This window comes from Macrobrachium nipponense, chromosome 45, assembly GCF_015104395.2.
Source record: "Macrobrachium nipponense isolate FS-2020 chromosome 45, ASM1510439v2, whole genome shotgun sequence".
NCBI classification, from domain to species: domain Eukaryota; kingdom Metazoa; phylum Arthropoda; class Malacostraca; order Decapoda; family Palaemonidae; genus Macrobrachium; species Macrobrachium nipponense.
In genome coordinates, this window is record NC_061105.1 from 19,703,427 (window position 1) to 19,723,426 (window position 20,000).

A 20,000-nucleotide genomic window follows, 5' to 3' on the forward strand; every position below is an offset into this window, starting at 1 on the left:
CCATACCTTATTTTTGCAAATCCTCGACACCAAAGCATAAACATTCCAATTGTAATTCCAACCATGTTTTGACGTATTCCCATCCCTTATTTTTTGCCAGAGCCTCGACACCAAAGCATAAGCATTCCACTTGTAATTCCATCCATTCTTGACGCATTCCCATCCCTTATTTTTATAATGGATGTTAACGCAATGCATATGCAGTCTGTTTCAAACGTGTTCTCTCAAATTTACATGAGAGCCAACTTCCTCTCTAAAGTACCAGTTCAGAGAGGAGTCCTTTTGGGCTTCTCTTCCTCCTTTCATGTACGCCAGGCATCTATCTATCTATTCATTTTATCTATTCAGTTCCTCTGTTCAGTTTGTCTATTCAATTTCTCTCCACCGGCACGGAATTATGTTACCTCCCGACAGCATTATTCTATTTGCATCCCTAACTTGGACAGCCATTTGTTTATTCACTTTTCTTCTTCTTCATTTTTCTTCGTTTTCTCCTGCGCGCATTTTCTCGTCGCGTTTTCCTTTACACAATTTGCTCATTCGTCCAATGACGCAGCTTCAGATATACTTCATTTTAAATCGCACTGCATATCCACCTTACTTCATTTTCTCTGGGCGTAGTCACCCCTAGATGTTGTGACGACAATTTTAGTTGACTATAAATCATCTTACTACATTGTCTCTGGGCGCCAGTCACCCCTGGATGTTGTGACGCCAGTTTTAGTGACTATAAATCATCTTACTACATTGTCTCTGGGTGTCCAGTCACTCAAAGATTGTGAACGACATTTTAGTTGACTATAAATAATCTTACTACATTGTCTCTGAGCGTCAGTCACTTATAGATTATGTAACGCCATTTTTAGTTGACTATAAATCATCTCACTACATTGTCTCTGGGCGTCAGTAACTCATAGATTGTAAAGCCAGTTTTAGTGACTATGAATCAATCATATCAATCAATCCTACAGTTCCACGGTGTCTTCATACATCAGCACCCTCTACTGACCCAGTGACATTATTTTTCAGCGTTGCAAACTGACCATCTGTTTCTGTAAGTTTTTTTATTTATTTATCTTTTTTGCTAGGGGTGGGGATTAGGGTGAGGTGGGGTTAGGTTAGGATGGGGTGGGGGTGAGGTGAGGTGAGGGCGGGGTGAGGTGGTGTGACATGTAGTGATGTGGTGGGGTGAGGTGAGGTGACGTGGTGAGGTAAGGGTAGGTAGGGTGACCATGGGGTGAAGGGGAGGGGTTGGGATGGGGTGAGGTGGGTGTTGGGGAAGAGGCTTTGAGAGGACTCATTCGGTTTTCGGGATGGGGTGAGGTGACGTGGGGGCGAGGTGGCGGTAGGGTAGCTGGGTTGAAGGTGGGAATGGGGTGACGTTGGGGTGAAGGTGGGGGTAGGGTAGGGTGAGCCTGGGGTGAGAGGGGTGGGATGGGGGCTGGGGAGGCTTGGAGGACTCATTCTTTTTCGGGACGGGGTGAGGTGACGTGGGGTGAAGTGGGGATGGAATAGGGTGAGCTGGGGTGGGGGAGGCGGGGATGGGGTGAGGGGGGCGGGTTAGGAAATGCTAACCCACCTTGACTGAAAAGTCACTAATGTTAAATACCATCAAAGCCACAACTGGAAAAGACAACCTCAAATTAAAGTTACTTTACACAGTCACCTTCACATCAAGAGACCAATAATTACATTGAAACAAAATTAATAAAAAAATTATAACAATTAAATATAAATCAATTCGGAAATAAATAAAATAACAACAATTCAATGTGAATAAACTGAAAAAACAAATACCAACAGTTAAATGTGAATAAATAAACAAATATAATTAAATGTGAAAAATATTAAAAAGCAAATAACAATTAAATATAAATAAAAACAAATAAGAATTAGATATAAATTAAAAAAAAACCTACATAGAAATCAATTCATAAAACAAATAAAATAACAACAATTAAACGTGAAAGCTTAGACTTAATCCTTCCTCAGTACGATTAAAGAAAAAAACATTGGTCTATTCAACACTGGTTTCTTAATGACCTCGGGTCAGCATAGGTCAGCACAGGTAATAACGTCAGCATTACGTGCTATGACATAACTAGCCATGACGTCTGTGAAACGTCATCACCGGCATCTTAATGTGAAAGGTGACGTCACGAATTTTTTTTTTATATTTTTGTAATTTTTCAAGACTATTTTTTTTTTCTCGATTGTAAAACCTTCGTAATTTTATTTTTTACTTTATGTGAAAGGTGACGTCACGAGAAAAACTATTTTTGCAATTAAAAATCTCGATTATAAACCCTCTGTAAATGTATTTTTGTTCACTTTATTTTCTAGACTGGAAAACCTCTGTAAATATGATGTTTGATATATTCTTAAAAGAATTTATCCTCTCTCTCTCTCAATTTCTGTATTTTTCATTTTTTTAAATTCCCTAACTGGAAACCTGTGGAATATGATGTCGATTCAAATAATCTCACATGAATATCTCTCCCTCCCTCTCTCTCAATTATTTACTCAATTTCTCTGACTGTAAAACATTTAAAATTATGTCGTGTCACATATTTTTAAAGGAATTTATCCTCTCTCTCTCTTAATTCTGTGTAAGTTTTCACTATTTTTAATAATTCCCTGGCTGTAAAACCTGTGTAATATGATGTCTTTTCATACATTCTTAGCATGTTTTCTCTCTCTCTCTCTCTCTCAAGTATTCTATTTGGAAAGCAAACAACTTTTGAAGGCACCTTTCCAAGAAATTGAAAACTTCTTTTGGGTACATTCTCCCCCCCCCCCACCCCCCAAAAAAACTCTCGTCTTATTTTTTGACAAATTTCATGTGATGATAATTAATTCGTATAATAATTCTTATACTTCACTAAGAGGTACACTTTCTCATCAATAAATGAATGAGTCTGTAAATAATTCAATAAACGGAAGACTAACACACAGATAAATGGCTTCTTTAAGAGTGAACAATTCCAAAATTATTTTCTCGGGGGGTTGGGGGGGTGGGGGGTGGGGTTTGACAAAATCTCACGTAATAATAATTCCTATAATATTACCCTATCATGAATGAATAAAAGTGCGCTAATAAACACAGAAAAAAAACGCTTTAAAAACTTACTGAAGACTTGGTTAATGTAAGCCACCGAATGAAATAGCCCTTACACAACTCCCCCCCCCAACCCCCACCCCCAAACTTCCCTAAATTAATACAAACTCAGTCAATGAATGAATGGAAAAATAAGTCTCATTAAACCGAATTAAAAAAAATAGGCTTACTTTAGCCTTGGTTCATGTAGACAAACGCATATATTCACGTATGAACTAATGTATAAATTAAGCCTTTGTTAGTGTAAGCAACAGTATACATTCGTGTGTAAATTAAGTCTTTGTCAACGTAGGCAGCCTTATACAGCCATGTTTAAATTAAACATTGGTTAATGTAAGGAACAGTATAAATTCACGTATAAAGTATAAATTAAACGATGGTTGGTGTAGGCAACAGTATACATTCATGTATAAATTAAGCCTATGCCAACGTAGGCAACCGTATATTCATGTATAAATTAAGCCTTGGTTAATGTAAGGAACCGTATAAATTCAAGTAAAGTATAAATTAAACCGATGGTTGGTGTAGGTCAAAACAGTATACTATTTCATGGTATAAATTAAGCCTATGCCAACGCTAGGGCAAAACCGTATAATTCATGTATTAAATTAAGCCTTGGTTAATGTAAGGAACCGTATATATCCATGTATAAACTAATGCATGAATTAAGCCTTGGTTAGTGTAAGCAACAGTATACATTCATGTATAAATTAAGCCTATGTCAACGTAGGCAAGCGTATATAGTCATGTATAAATTAAGCCTTGGTTAATGTAAGCAGCCGTATAAATTCACGTATAAAGTATAAATTAAATCTTAGGTTAACGTAGGCAAACGTATACATTTCTGCATAAATTAGCATGAATAAAAATAAGGCCCCGGTACAACCCCCACCCCCACAAAAGAAAGAAAAAAAAAACTTGAAATTCAAAGTGTTCATATTTCAGCATCAATTCGTGACTTAGTCACAACAAAAGTTAAGGAATTCTCCCACATATTGTTTAAACCTCCTCCACTCGCTCCCCACCCCCCCTTCCCAACATATAAAAAGACACTTTAAAAGTAATCTTCAGACTTACAAGAACGACTGTAATTCAAAATGAGTTGGAATAAACCGTCAAAACGACTGGAAAAAGTCGTCTCGTCGACGACAGTTGGCCAGGGATTTTTTTTTTTTTTTTTCAGCGTTACGAAAACGACAATAAGATTTGGCGTAAATGTAATCCGTCAAAGTATAGGTATATAAATACAAAGATTTGGGATCTATTCCTTTCCGTTTTGAAATGACAGAACGGACGATTTTAAACAGTGCTGGTTTTAACGCACAGCGACGCTCAAACACGAACAAAAGCACGTACACACACACACAAGACGACGCCGAATACGGACGAGCGTTACTAGTACATCACAACACAACAACAGTCCATCGACTACTGAGTCCTGACTCACACTCACGTCACGACGACCGGGCATGGTTGGAGTGATGAGGGGTAGAGAGAGAGAGAGAGAGAGAGAGAGAGAGAGAGAGAGAGAACTATACGAGTGTTTGTGCGCGTGTGTATGTGTTTGAGTGTGTGTGTATGTTTGTCTCCACCTCCTCCCCCTCTCTCTCCACCTCACTTTCCGTTTACCTTTTCTGCCCTACAGCTGCTCTCTCTCTCTCTCTCCTTCGTTCTATCAGAGCTCGACACAACCTACTATCACCTAGACGCGGTCCGCCTCCACCTCACCACGCCTTCGGGGACCACGCCCCTCCTCCTCCTCCTCCTCCTCCTCCACCATCCACCATCCTCTCTCTCTCTCTCTCTCTCTCTCTCTCTCTCTCTCTCTCTCCTCTACCCTCCTCTCTTTCTCTCTCCCTCCCTCCTAAATTGAAATACGCAGCCACGAATGAGATAACCGAGAGAGAAAAAAGTAAGAGTTTTGAAGAATACATCGGTCTATTTCGGCTTCCGTTTCCGGCGATAAAGGAAATTTGAGGATTTTCACGGGTGCTATGGTGGCGGGGCCGTTAACAAACGTTTTACCTTCTCTCTCTCTCTCTCTCTCTCTCTCTCTCTCTCTCTCTCTCTCCGTCAGCAGGAATTTTCGTGAGAGAAAGAGCGAGAGAGAGACACGTTTCGTGATTCTCAGCGAGAATTCAGCTTGGTAAACGTAATCGCGTCTGGACTCTGGACTCTGAATCCAGAGAGAGAGAGAGAGAGACAGAGAGAGGCTTTGTGGCTCTGTAGGTATCCAGGAGAGAAGAGAGAGAGAGAGAGAGAGAGAGAGAGGTGTCGTAGTTCACAGTAGATTTTAGCTGGCAAAGCGTAATTACGCTTCTTTATCCAGAGAGAGAGAGAGAGAGAGTTTCGTGGCTCTCAGGAAGCATTTAGTTTGCTAAGTGTAATCACATTTCTGTATCAAAAAAGCGAGAGAGAGAAAGTTTCGGGGTAAAGTATCTAGAGAGAGAGAGAGCGAGAGAAGGAGAACTCAAAGGCTTGCTTAAACTGCCCTAAGGCCACTTTACCAGCCTTGTCCATTGAACCAGTTTGAATTTGCGTCTTAATTATGCAATACATTTTTGGTCCGTGTCATTTCAGACCTAATGACTTCCCTCTGCTCTTGTTGAGACTTGAATTGAAAAGCTGTCATTGAATTAATAACAAAAGTAACTAATAGTATTTAGCAATATATATATATATATATATATAATATAATATAATATAATATAATATAATATAATATGCAAGCACTTTATTGTAAAATGGCTTCAGGCAGTAGGAGTATAAGCCTAGTATACATCTAAAGTCATAAGGTGGACACTCAAATCCCAAACTAATACTATGAAACATAGTATCGGTAACTAGAAAGAAATAGGTACAGTCTAACATTAAATAACACAAAGAACTTTTCTTTGAAATAAAAAGAACAGGGAATATAAAGGTCATGATGAAGACTAATGCCCTGAGGGAAAGAGTGCGCCATTTGGGAACGCTCAGCTATCCATAACATGATCTCATCTTTTGAAAGAAGCAAGACAGCACCTTAGAGTATAGTACTAGAGGAGTCAAATATATAACATGAATTTATTAATGATGGAGGTCTACAAATACCTCTAAATTATATCAGCAGTTCTGTGAGGGCGTCTGTCATATGTAGAACCAGAAAGTCGTCTACGGTGAGCTATTTTTGTCGTCTTGTAGTAGAAGCCATCTCGATTAATATCAAATGTGAATTTATTTTTGATGGAGATCTACAAATTCCTCAAAATTGCATCACAGCAATTCTGTGAGGGCTTCCGTTAAAAGGTAGAACCACAGACTTTTCACAGCAGGAGGCTTGAAGTTAGATCTAGACTTGTGTTCGAGGTCGGATCAACCAAAGTCGTCTACAGTCACGGTGAGATATTGATGTAGTCTCACTGTAAGAGAAGCCATCTTGATTTGCTATTCATCAACTATAGATTAATGCAATATATATTCATATTCCCTTCGGCTCAGATATGTACTGAGGGTGAGAGAGAGAACTGGTATTAACAAAGGAAAGTGGAAAGAGAAAATAACTAACTAACGGCAATAACAGGAAAAACATTTATCATAACATTGATGATAGTTTAAATGAAATGTTTGTGGTGATTTTGTATCTTAAAATGGCAGAAAATTGTCCCAATTTGCTTCTTAACCTTTGCATAATCCGACCTACAAAAAAAAGTTTTTACTTCAAATGAATTATATATAAATGATCAATACGCCAATCAGCAAAAAACGTAGTATAGTCTATATATCGAGTTTCGCGTAAAACTCTCTCTCTCTCTCTCTCTCTCTCTCTCTCTCTCTCTCTCTCTCTCTCTCTCTCTCTCTCTCTCTCTCACAATATAAAGTTTTACTTCCAATAGATTTTACAGAAATGACCAATAAGCTTATCATGAATAGTGTTGTATAGGTCAGTTGAGTTTTCACTCTCTCTCTCTCTCTCTCTCTCTCTCTCTCTCTCTCTCTCTCTCTCTCCGTATGTCCTCGCCTTCGTTCGCAGCTTTAATTGCCACTAAAACACAAATCATAATTCGAATACCTGTAAATCATATAACGAACAACAACAGAAAGGAATTGAAGAACAGTACGAAAAGGGAAATAAGATCAAAATACGAAAAGAAAACGGGAAAGAAGACAGTCAAATAAATGAATCGTCCGCAGAGTTATTCCAGGAAAGGTTCTCCTGTATTCTTACCTAAGTAGGATTAGATATTCAAAGCAATTAGGAGTAAGTGTTATTATTCTCTTTGGAGAATGAGAATCAATGCACAGAGGATCTTAAAAAGGTGGAACTCTGTATTTTAAAGTAAGAGTTAGGGAGGATGAACAATCAATTCACTTGCCACAGTGGAGGCTCTTACCACTATTCCCGTTTCTTGCGGCTTTGCCAAGTTGATATCCATTGTTAAATCTACGTTTTTCACAGCGTGCTATATTTATTGTCACTAGGCCTATGTGAGCTACACGTATAGATTTCGGAATCTTAAGTACTTGAATATATGTAAATATATATACTTAGATATATCATATCTACATTTTTCATACCAGGCTATATTTGTTGTCACTATAGGCCTAAGTATGCTACACGTATGGATTTCGGAATCTTTTTAAGTACTTAAATATACATGATTATACTTAGATATACGGAATTTACCTTGGAAACCATATTTCCTCATTGAAAAAACGTCAAGACAAAGTCACGAGAAGCAAAAAATAATTTGAGTATGTAAGTAAAAAATAATTCAACAATGATGTAAAAACTTTTAGGTTCTTGCTGATAAAATATATATATATATAAATATCCTTCTTTTTGAAGGCATCATTAAACATCAGAAACTATTCTTCTTTTCAAAAATAGTTTCACGTTAAATGGTGATTGATGAGACCTCTCTCAGGACAAAGGTAATTTGTTGGGAAGAAAAGTTTGCTTATGAAAAATGTTTCCCCAGAACTATCTTAATGACAGTTGAAGTTTTCAGAACTCCGATGCCGTCATCATGATAGATTTCCCAATTTGCTGTCGCGTAGACACGAGTGATACTTTCATTATAATTATTAAAGAGATTTAGGTAATCTCCTTCGTCTTTTGAAAATCTTGTAACACTAAAATACTTTCCAGGAAAAATGTGCAAAAGCATTTTCTTTCATTCGGTCTAGGTCTCCAAACGCTTAATGCAACTCCTTGTCAAAATAGTCTCATAACCTCTGGTGGCTTTCGTTCGTTCGATATGTTTATCTATGGATTTCCATTATCAATTTTTCAAGAAATTCCTTTGCCGTTTTATGCAACTTCTCTGATCAATTTTGTTATTCTTTATCAGGGAAAATACTTCCTTTTTCACTCACGAATGCTAAACATTTATATAAATAATGTAATATCGTAACTTAACTCTTGTTACAATATAATTGTTCTTATTCCCGATTAGAATATATTTTCAAAATGCCACACTACACTATACACACACACACATACACACACACATACACACACACACACACATACACACACACACAAAATAAAGCTTGTCTAAAAGCAGGATTACCAGTGACAATTCAATGGAAACACTCAAAGGTATAATTGACAGTCCTTAACGCAATATTAAATAATTTTTTACACACTTTCAATATTAACAGGTAGAAACGAATCTGTCACACTATATTGTGACTCTCACATTACGACAGGAAGAACAATTAACATAATTACAAATGGGCTAAAGCTAGTTTTCCTCGCTTAAAGTGATTATACTTAAAGCAGTGTTGCCACATTTCCACACCACTGGCTTCCACGCTCGCCCAGATTTTAAAACAATTCAACCATCGGTAAAATCGAACGTAGTTCATAAAACGATATATGCTTTCCTTCACAGTCTAAACTTCCCTTACGAAGTTGATCAAAATAAATTTTTACATGTATTAGAATAATTTTCAATAGGTCGACTTCTGCTGCTTCATGATTTGGCGTTAACAACCATTCTTTGACGTCTCTTTATCAAGTCAATAAACATGATGCAAATTACTGAGAATATAGGTCAATGAATCATATATATAAGAAAATAATATGACCACAATAAACCGCCTAGAAAAAGGTGTGGAATTTTTGTTTTTTCCACTTGGCCGTAAAATGAAGACAAGAGACAAGAGAGTCGGTACAGTAGTGACAGAGAGGCGGAGCAACAGACGGGTATGTTCCTCAGGAGATACCGAACATAACAGGATGGCTTCTCGTGGTATCTACATAAAGATCCAGCAGTAAGGCGCCCAGTGACACGCCCCCAAGACTAACAAAAGGTCGCCGTAGGAATACATCTACAATTGCCGTCATCGGTCTAGTTCTTAAGAAGCCGTGTAACAAGTCTGCAAAAACACCGTCAAGAGACAACGAAAACGCCTCAGCCCAGTGCTCGTACACGCAAACTCCCGTAGGATGCTAGTGCCATCGATGCCCCTCATGCGGTGTACTGTAGGCATTACTTAAGGTTCTTTGCAGCGTCCCTTCGGCCCCTAGCTGCAACCCCTTCCATTCCTATTACTGTACCTCCGTTCGTTTTCTCTTTCCTCCATCTTACTTTTCACCATCTTCGAACAATTGATTCATAGAGAAACTGCTTTGAGGTTTTCCTCCTGTTGCACCTCTCAGTTCTTTTTACTGTTAATTTCCGTTTCAGCGCTGAATGACCTCATGGGTCCCAGTGTTTGGCTTTTGGTCTAGAATTCTTTATACTCTCGCACATGCAAAGAAAGAGATGAACTTCAAGGGCGAGGTATCAATGACTAACCAACCCTTGATGGGAGCGAAAGACCCTATTCGGCTATTCGTGGCTCGAAAGAAAAAAATGAATGACGACTTGGTAAGAATTGGACAAAATATTTAGGTTGATAAGAGCCACGAACAAAAATTCAACTGGTTAATTTGAAGTGTATATATATATATATATATATATATATATTATATATATGTAATATAATATATGTATATATAAAAATATATATATATATATATATTATATATATATATATTATATATATATATATATATATATATATATATATATATATATATATATATCCGTTTCATGCACTTTGATGAATAATTGATGGATAGTTACCAGCATAGACAACTGCCAGAAAGATGTTAAAATGCTGAAAAACTAATTTGTATGAGCTTATAAGGCAATGCAGTGCAATACAATGCGCGTTTATCAGAAATGAGAGGAAAATAGCCACTCTAATAGTTTATTCGAATAAGCAGCAGGTTTCATTTTAGGTAGGATCTTGAGCGCGCAAATCGGTGGAGTAAAAAATTGATGTGATGTGGAGAGCAGTTTGGCTTCAGTTGTTCAGCACCGTGCATTCGTTAGCTTGTCGTCGGGTTTATCTTAATTTCTGTAATCCTGTGTGTTCTAGTGCTTCAAATTAGGTGTTTATATATATACTTTTAAATCTGTGACCTTGTGTGCTTCGCTGCTTTCAGCTTGTAAGATTGCAGGAGCTTTGCAGTACTAAACGAGAACTTAAATCGTAAGTGTTGACTGTTCCCACGACTGTCAGGAATCACGATTAAATGCTTGTGACAAAAAAAGCACAAAAAATAAAAGGATAAAGGCAAAGACAATTTTGGGCATTTTGATATCAACCAATACGAATCGAACTTTGGTGAACTGGTCGAACCAGAGTCAAAGTATATAGGGTCTGCTCACGAGGCGGCAAAACCTACCGCCGCCCCTTGTGAAACGTCATCAGTTACAGAAGGAACACATCTTTATGAAACTATATTTACGATAACATTTTTGTATAACTATTTTTGCAATGGCGTTATTTTATATAAATTTTCCTCTTATTACATGTTGCCGTATACTACGTTAAAGTACAAAGAATGCTCTTTCAAGTGATATATGGGACAGTACAATTACGATTACTTTCAAACCCACAAGCGCTCACAGAAAAAAATTATCTACGCACACAAAAATGTGCAATTACTTCATCCGTCAACCTACATACATTCACGTTTCGTAGCGTATCTGACTAAGGGATGATGATAGAAAGAAACTGAAAAATGGATTAGAAAGATGATAAAATTTACTGTATAATGCATAAATAAAATTGATAGGTGTCCTCAGAAATTTTCGAGGAATTTTAGGTCAAAGACGGACCAAAATTTTAAAATTTTATGTAAATATTTAACAAATTTTTCTTATATAATTTTTCATCTTATTACATTCTGCCATATACCATGTACAAGTACAAAGAATGTCCTTTCAATTGGTATATGACACATTACAATTACAATTACTTTCAATTCCATAATCGCGCACAGAATAAATTATCTACGCATGCAAAAATTATAAAAAATTAACCGTTCGTGGGAGATCTGAAATCTAGCCCCACCCCTTGTGAAACGTCATCAGTTACATCCAGCCAGACTGACGAATACCTTTTTGTACTTTTTTTCGAAAATATTATAATCGTTTGAGGCATGCATAATTAATACATTTATGTATATAGTTTGTGTTATATGCAAACTTGCGCGTTCGGAAGTATATTTATGTGATATGAAGTGCTAATGAGAAATTTGCTGGAAATGTGTTCACTGTATCATTGTCTTCATCATTTATTCCTTTGATACCTTATATCGTATATGCTGTAATTCTTATACTTTTGATATTGTTTTCTTTTTTGCGGTCAGGTCGTGCAAATGCAACTGCCATGTTTTACACTGCCTGTATCCACATTTTCTTTGTATTTATTGCATAACAATTAGTATTCATAATAAGATTTGGAAAATACTATAATTAATCTATCATCCTATCCTTTAGCATAAATAAAAAAAGTTGCTTTTCATAGTGAGGTATGAACACAGTGGCAGAACTAAATACATTTCTTAAGAATTTTTTTTAATCTTGATAATATTACTATCTGAGAGAGAGAGAGAGAGAGAGAGAGAAGAGAGAAGAGAGAGAAGGAGAGAGAGAGAGAGAGAGTTGTCATGTTATAAAAAGTAGACTTGAAGAACATACAGCAAACCAGTAATATAGGTAAGTAAATGAATAAGTAAAGAATAAACATATGAAGAAAGCTGGAGTAGCTATGGTGTGTTTGAAAGCTTGGTATATTTTATGTGGAATAAAACAAGGCTTGGTGACTAAATGAGAGAATGGGTATTAAAAAAAGGTCAAACATGTGACCTCGTTAACGATAATTTTTATCAAGATTTTATTGAATGAAACAAAACCCCGATGCGATATGGATTAAATGTATAAAAACTAAAGGTTCTTTAAGTAATTCAATGGAGAACCACGGTAAGTGTTACTCTTGTGACGTCACAGTATTAGCTCCGCCCCCACTGCCGAGTTGAGCAGACCCTATTACTTTGACTCTGGGTCGAACAACCTCTATTCAGCGTTGTCAAATGTTGGCAGTGCAGTGAGTTGACAAAATCTGAAGAAGTGAACAGTTGAATAAAAAAAAAGAAGTCTGAAAACGTTTGTTCTTTGAATAAAATGAAATGCTTTCAGAAGCAATATGGATAATTTTTTTACTCTAAAATATGAGCCAAGTGCAATTTAGGCAGAAGAAGGAAGCCGGATTTCCCTATGACGAAGTTCATGCTTGAAATTATACGTGATCAAGGACTGCCTGTGATTTATAAACTGGTAAAATCAATGGCCACTATGCCTGTTACAAGCACAACCACAGATGTGAAGAGAACCCGAACCTGTTATTGGTCTACACTCGTTCACGAAAGCTAGTCTCTATAGTACCTCTGGTGTCATGCCTGAAATTATACGCTATCGGGGACCGCCTAATATCTAAAGACTGATAAATTGCCAAAATAATGGCTCTTAATCCTGTTACAAGAACAACCAGAAAGCTTGTTATCGTAGCCCTGATTTCCGTTGAAAAAAATAATCTGATTTTGAGCATTTGAAACTGAAACCAGTTTTACGATGAAGTAACTGAGAATTTTATTGAAATCCGAAAAGTACAATTCTGTTACAGAAACATCTAGAAGAGGAAGAAGGCAAGAAGAATCACGTAGCAAAAGAAAGTAACAGTGGTATTTCTTTTAATGGTGTTACTGTTACGTAGCATTTTAGTAACAGTGTAGTAATGAAACGCTATTAATAATGTTTTATTTATTTAGGTGATTGTTTCAAATTATATGTCTTGTTTGTATGTCACTGTGAATTTATATGACGGATGACGTAGGTGGTAGGCTAAGCTAATAGTACGATGAAGCTCATAATTCGATAATAGGTTTAACTATCATTATATCATAAATAAATATATATATATATATATAATATATATATATATATATTAACCTTGAGTAAATAGAGTTAAACCCTATTATCGAATTATGAGCTTCATCGTACTATTAGCTTAGCCTACCACCTACGTCATCCGTCATATAAATTCAGCAGTTAATATATATATATATATATATATATATATATATATATATATATATATATTATATATATATATATATCACGATTATATATATATATATATATATATATATATATATATATATATATATATATATACATATATAACTTCAGACTTAACGAATAAATTGATTGTTCTATATTTGACCGTTTTCGTACATCGAATCCACGAATTTGTATATTCCAGTTCAGAACCTACTAAAATTATATAATTATATATTGTGTGTATTTAATTACTCCGTACACTTAACCAAGGACACTAACTAATGAAAAATAATTTCCCCAAAAGTTTTTTTTTTATAATGTTTTTTCCATTTTAACATGAGCTTGTGCTAAAAGTAATTGCTTGCTGATAATACAAGGGCTTAGTAAAATCAAAAATAATTGCACTCGCTTTTGCTTGCGTGTTATCGCGTGCTTTTGTTAGGCCCAGGTGGTGTTATCTGTCCTGCATGTTGTTTATTCAGTTTGAGTATGAGTTTCTGACGATATTTATTTGTTTTCCTATCTGCTTTTGTTCTAGATATTCGTGTGAGTGTATTCTTGCCCGACGTAAATATCGCTGATGCTTCTATCTCGCTTCTGATTGGCTGGAGCCTCCACCAATCACGGTTAGCGTCAGTGGTATCGGTTGACAACACGCTTCTTACCCATTCTCAAGCCTTAGAGCACTCTATGGTCTGCCTTTAGATATTGTTTGCGATATGTTGTAGACATGTTTTTGTTTCAACGACACGACGGGAATTTTTGGGATTCATTTATAAAATTATTTATACTAAAACTGGCGTGGTAACATTGTTATAGGTAATATTCTCCAAATGAAAGCTATGATTGATCGAATTTTAAAATCTTTGGGACGTAGAAATTTAAGACCTCTGCACTTCCTTGGGTCTCGAATTTAAAATTGAAGAAAAAGAAGCTGCCTCTCTCTCTCTCTCTCTCTCTCTCTCTCTCTCTCTCTCTCTCTCTCTCTCACCTTCGCCAAATATGCAATAAATTTCTAAGCCATTTTATCGGTCATTATGCAAGGTAATATTCATGCATCATTTGCAGCATATTTGGCCAAAAAATTGGGTCTTTCAGGGGTATTAGTATTCTGTTGAGAAATATAAATATATATATATAATGATAAATATATATATATATATATATATATATATATATATATATATATATATCTATATATATATATATATATATATATATATATATCTCATATTTAAGAATAAGCCTTTCTTTTCCCGGGTACAAATCGTATCATGCTGAAGGACGGAACGATTATATACTCGGTACTGCCTGCATGTTAATTATAATCATAATCATAATCATAATCACATATTACGCTGGGATGATCCCAAAGTTGTCTCGCTCTGGCCGGGGCTATTTATAGGTTTAGTGACGTCAAACAGATGATGTTCGCTTACTCGGTGAGTAAGCCTACAAACTACTTTATGTTGTTGTTGTTGTTGATCTTGTTGTTGTTGTTGTTGTTGTTCTTGCTGTTGTTGTTCTTATTTGGGGGGTGGTTTTAAGAAAGGTCTATAGAAGTGCCTAAAAAGGGTTTGTTAAAGATGTTTGGCGTTGAGTTAAATATACAGGAATTTTCGGATAGGATATTTATGATTTATTTATTAGAAAGAAAATATAAAATATAAATAACGTGCATATTAAACAGTACAGAACAATTATTTCTAATAAAATATATCATATTTATTTTAATTTTCGTTGGTGAAACAGCGCTGTATTTGACCATAGATTTTAGTATGTAACCTGAGTAAGATGGAGGTCGGATCACGCCTTTTTTTTTTCTTTTTTAAATAAATTCTCTTTGCTTAGATTAGCTGTGCATTTCCTGTTAGATTACCGTGACCCATAGCTGCTGCTGCAACCCCCTATATTCCTTTTATTGTACCTCCGTTCATAGTCTTTATTCCACCTTACCCTCGTCAACCCTTTCCTAAACATTGTGTCACCTCCTGTTATACCTTTCAAACCTTTTTACTCTCTTGTTACAACTTTCAATAAACCTTTTTAATTTCTTGTTACACCTTTTGAACCTTTTCACTCTCCTGTTACACCTAAACCTTTTTACACCCCTGCTACACCTTTCAAACCTTTTTACACTCCTGTTTCACCTTTCATACCTTTATACTGTTTCCCTTTCAACGCTGAATAACCCCATCATCACAGGTTCCAGTACTTGGTATTTGGCCCAAATTTCATAATATTCCAGTTCCCCATTTAAAAAAAAAAGGCGAATAAATCTAAACTGCTCATTCCAATTCAAATTCCCTTAGATGTAGTCAAATAATGAATATATACCACAATGTCTTCTGGATTCCATATCCCTCATATGAGCTAGCTCTCGAACAGGTTATTATAGTTATTATATTATTATTGCTAGCAATTTACCAACCCCTACTAAAAGCATATTCATCTGCTGCTTCATATTTGTGACTCGCTATTGTTTTTTTACTATTATGTCATTGATGTTTACCCTATAGTATTCTTTTCCAAATAATAAGACATATGTATACAAAAGTGATGCATGTTAAATGTGTAAAGTAACTAAGTCTACGGGCACAACCAACCCCGTTTCAGGGAAGCCCTAATCACCCCTACCCACTTCGGGAGGGGGGCGCGGTGTGGGACGTAAGATGAAATCCCATTATAAACCATTTTAGTGGTCTCCACTATGACCCTGCCAAGTTTCATGCCCATCGGACCAGCCGTTTGGCCGTGATTGAATGACAGACGGGCGGACAGATATAACGCCCATTATAGTATAGTAAGATTATTTTTATTATTATTATTATTATTATTATTATTATTATTATTATTATTATGATTATTATTATTATTATTATTATTATTATTATTATTATTATTATTCAGACGATTAATCCTATTCATATGGAACAATCCCACAAGGACCATTGATTTAAAATGTTATTATTATTATCATTATTATTGTTATTCAGGATATAAACCCTATTCATATGGGAAGCACACAGAAGGAGCCATTGACTTGGTATTCAAGCTGCCAAAGAATATTACGGTGTTCTTTAGAATGTTGTATTATTGTTGCTATTATTATCATTATTATTATTATTAACATTATTATTTGTTATTATTCAGAAGATAAACACTATTCATATGGAAAGCCCACCACAGGAGCCCTTGACTTGGTATTCAAGCTTCCAAAGAATAATGTCTTCATTAGGAAGAAGTAAGATGAGCGAAAGAAAAATACAGGAAGTAGACATATATGACTTCTCTGAACATAGTTTCTCTATCTGCGTCTCGCACCTTCTGACTCGAAATCATTCTGGTTTGACAACAGTTTTTGGGGGTTGGGGAGTCCAATTTAACTTTCCACCCTTTGGCAAACCAAAAGGCGCGCCCTCCCCCTCTTTCCTTTTGTTGGGCGAGGCGGTGTTTCCAAGACGCGTTCTTCGGCTAAACGAGTGACTGGGGTTCTGTCGGAAGTGGTCATAGGGCTTCCTGTGGGATGGGTTTTAATTTCTGCCTTGTGCCTTTCATCTTGGGTGTTGTGTGTGTGTGTGTGTGTGTGTGTGTGTTGCTTTTTTCAGTCCGTTATTATTGCTGCTTTTCTTCATTTGATTTTAAAGTCGAGGTCTTTTGTTTCTTTGGGGAAACTAGATTGAGAGAGAGAGAGAGAGAGAGAGAGAAGAGAGAGAGAGAGAGAGAGGCAGCTTCTTTTTCTTCAATTTTGAATTTGAGTTCATTTGATTCCTAGGTGAAAATATGTTCAGGAGAGAGAGAGAGAGAGAGAGAGAGAGAGAGAGAGAAGAGAGAGAGAGAGAATGGTTGATTGTCCCCTTCCCTCTATACACAATACTAAATTTTTCTTTCCGAAATGTTTTTTTGTCAAAGACGAGATTATAACTTGAGCCATAAAATTAATATCTAACATATTTAATCTTTAAAAATATTCAATATTTATCGTCTAGGTTGGTAGGTCCGAGTCCACACGCCTACACCAGGCCCCTTAATTCTGCTGTCCCTGGTCATCCACACGTATGAACCTTAGGAAATGGGATGACATTCGTATTCAAAGGTCGTCGTCTAAGTTGGGTGGGACGAGTCCAGACGGGTACACCAGGCCTCTGAATTCCTAATGCCCCCTGAAGAACAGTCTTTGGGTGAAGGCCAAGGTTGGCATAAGGCCAGTGGCATCAAAACGGACCAAATCCCTCACGTTTATAAAATCTTTAGAATTGTCTTGTGACAAAGCTATTTTTCCTTCACTAATTCTCAAATATTTGCGTAACCTCTTTTAGCACTCTAATTCCTCTGAGCTTGTCACTCTAGAGTACATCTGTCTCTCCTTGTTTCATTATTATTATTGTCATTCTCTCTCTCTCTCTCTCCCTTTGTTTGGTTCCTCACTTTCATAATAAAACTTTTAGAATTGACTGAGACAAATCCATCTTTTTTTTTCGCCAATTCTCTAGTATTTACGTAGCCTATTCTAGCACTCTTATGTATTTATTCTCTCTCTCTCTCAATGAGATATGCAGAGGTGTCAGCAAAAAAATTTCAAAGCATCAGCTCCGAAAATTCTACTCAAGAGATAATAACTGTATTTATTTATGCAAGAGGATATTGCAGAAACGGAGAAAATTGCAGATTCAGACACAAAATGAATAATTATGATGAAGGAAGATCAAATATTATGGAAAAGTTGGATTTTTTAATGTCAGAATTTCTGGAAATGAAAAAAGAACAACATACCAGAACAGGAAAGAGACATGGGAAAATCCTTATTACTACAGTACTAAATGAAGGAGAAAACACGCAAACCATCATAGTGATGAATGCGCAGGGTTTAGTTACGAGTAACTCAAAAAGAAAAATAGAGTACTTAGAAGAACTAACCCAAAATGAAAAGATATATAAGAATATAAGTGAAACCTGGTATTCCCAAGAGACTGGGAATGATGATCAAATAAAAGGGTTCCAAACTTATAGATCAGATAGAAAAAATAGGAATCAAGAACCGCAATATATGGGAAAGACAAAAAAAAACAAGGAACAATATATGAGAAATATAGTAACTCAGAATGTGAACTAATAGCGGTAGAATTTGAATCTGAAAAATTGATGAACATAGTAATATATAGACCTCCCTAATACTAAAGATTTGACTTAATAATTGAAAAATTGGATGATATATGTAGAAATCACAAGACTGGACTATTCTCCTATCTGGTGACTTCAACTTTCCTTTCGTAGAATGGAAAGAACGAATAGATTGTGGTTGTACTTATACATATAGAGTAATAGTAGTGCAGAAGATAAGAGGCAATTTGAAAAGCTATTAGATATGCTACTAGAATACAAACATTCAACAAATAAATCACCTGCCAACAAGAAAGGAAAATACTTTAGACCTAGTATTTGTGAACGAGATTGAATTATGTTAAAGAAATAATAGTTTATAATGCGAATATTTCAGACCATAATGTCATAGAATTAAACAGTTCATTCCAAAGCAAGTGAAAATAGAGATAAGCAAGAAATGAAAAAGTGGGAAGGATATGGAAAATACAACTTCTACAGTAAAAAATATAAAATGGTCAGAAATTAAAGAAGAATTAAACAAAGATTGGGATAACATTTTTCGTAAGTGATGACATAAGGGTAAATACGGAGATATTATATAAAAATATTGGAGAAAATAGTGGAAAAATATATACCGAAGAAGAAAAGTAAACATCATTCATGCATACCAAGAGACAGAAGGATCTTGTTCCAGAAAATCAGAAAGTGGAAAAAAGGTCTTGCAAAAGAAAAAAAATGCATGGAAAGTTATAGAACTAAAAAGTAAGATAGAAAATGCAGAACAAAAGATTATACAATCAAAAGAAAATGAAAAACGGGACTTGGAAGAAAATACCCTATTAAATATCAAGCAAAACAAACCCCAAGCTATTATACTCATATGCGAAGAAGATGAATAAAAGAAGAATAGAAATAGGCCCTCTGAGAATTGAAGGGAGATTAACGAATGAAAAAAAGGAAATTTGCAACATACTGGCAGAACGATATAAGAGAGAATTCACCCTAGAATAGATAATGAAGATAATGATATAGAAGTAAGGGATGAAAATAGTGAATATTTAGCTGACATAGATATTAATGAAGCTGATATTGTGCAGGCTATTAACTGAAATTAAAAATGGAGCTGCTGCAGGGCCTGATGGATTCCTGCTATTTTGTTAAAGAAAGTAGTTCATTCTATCGCAAAGCCACTTGCAATATTATTAAGACAAAGTGTAGATACAGGCAAGATTTATGATGAGCACAAATTAGCATATATTACCCTACTTTCAAAAGTGGATCAAGACTAGAGGCAAGTAATTATAGGCCTGTGAGTCTAACATCACATATTATGA

General features: G+C 35.7%; 2 protein-coding genes across 2 annotated transcripts in view; both read right to left on the bottom strand.

Annotated features, from left to right (window-relative positions):
* LOC135214441 (hemicentin-1-like) overlaps window positions 1-4,783 on the bottom strand; it is a 77,014-nt gene extending 72,231 nt beyond the window's left edge. The window contains exon 1 of the mRNA XM_064248731.1: window positions 4,566-4,783. The gene's annotated coding sequence lies outside the window, so the exon portion shown is untranslated. The remainder of the gene's footprint in view (window positions 1-4,565) is intronic.
* Window positions 1,119-20,000, bottom strand: part of LOC135214190 (misshapen-like kinase 1) — a 61,564-nt gene continuing 42,682 nt past the window's right edge. Inside the window, exon 6 of the mRNA XM_064248259.1 lies at window positions 1,119-1,415. Within this exon, the coding sequence (XP_064104329.1) occupies window positions 1,119-1,415 (297 nt within the window). The remainder of the gene's footprint in view (window positions 1,416-20,000) is intronic.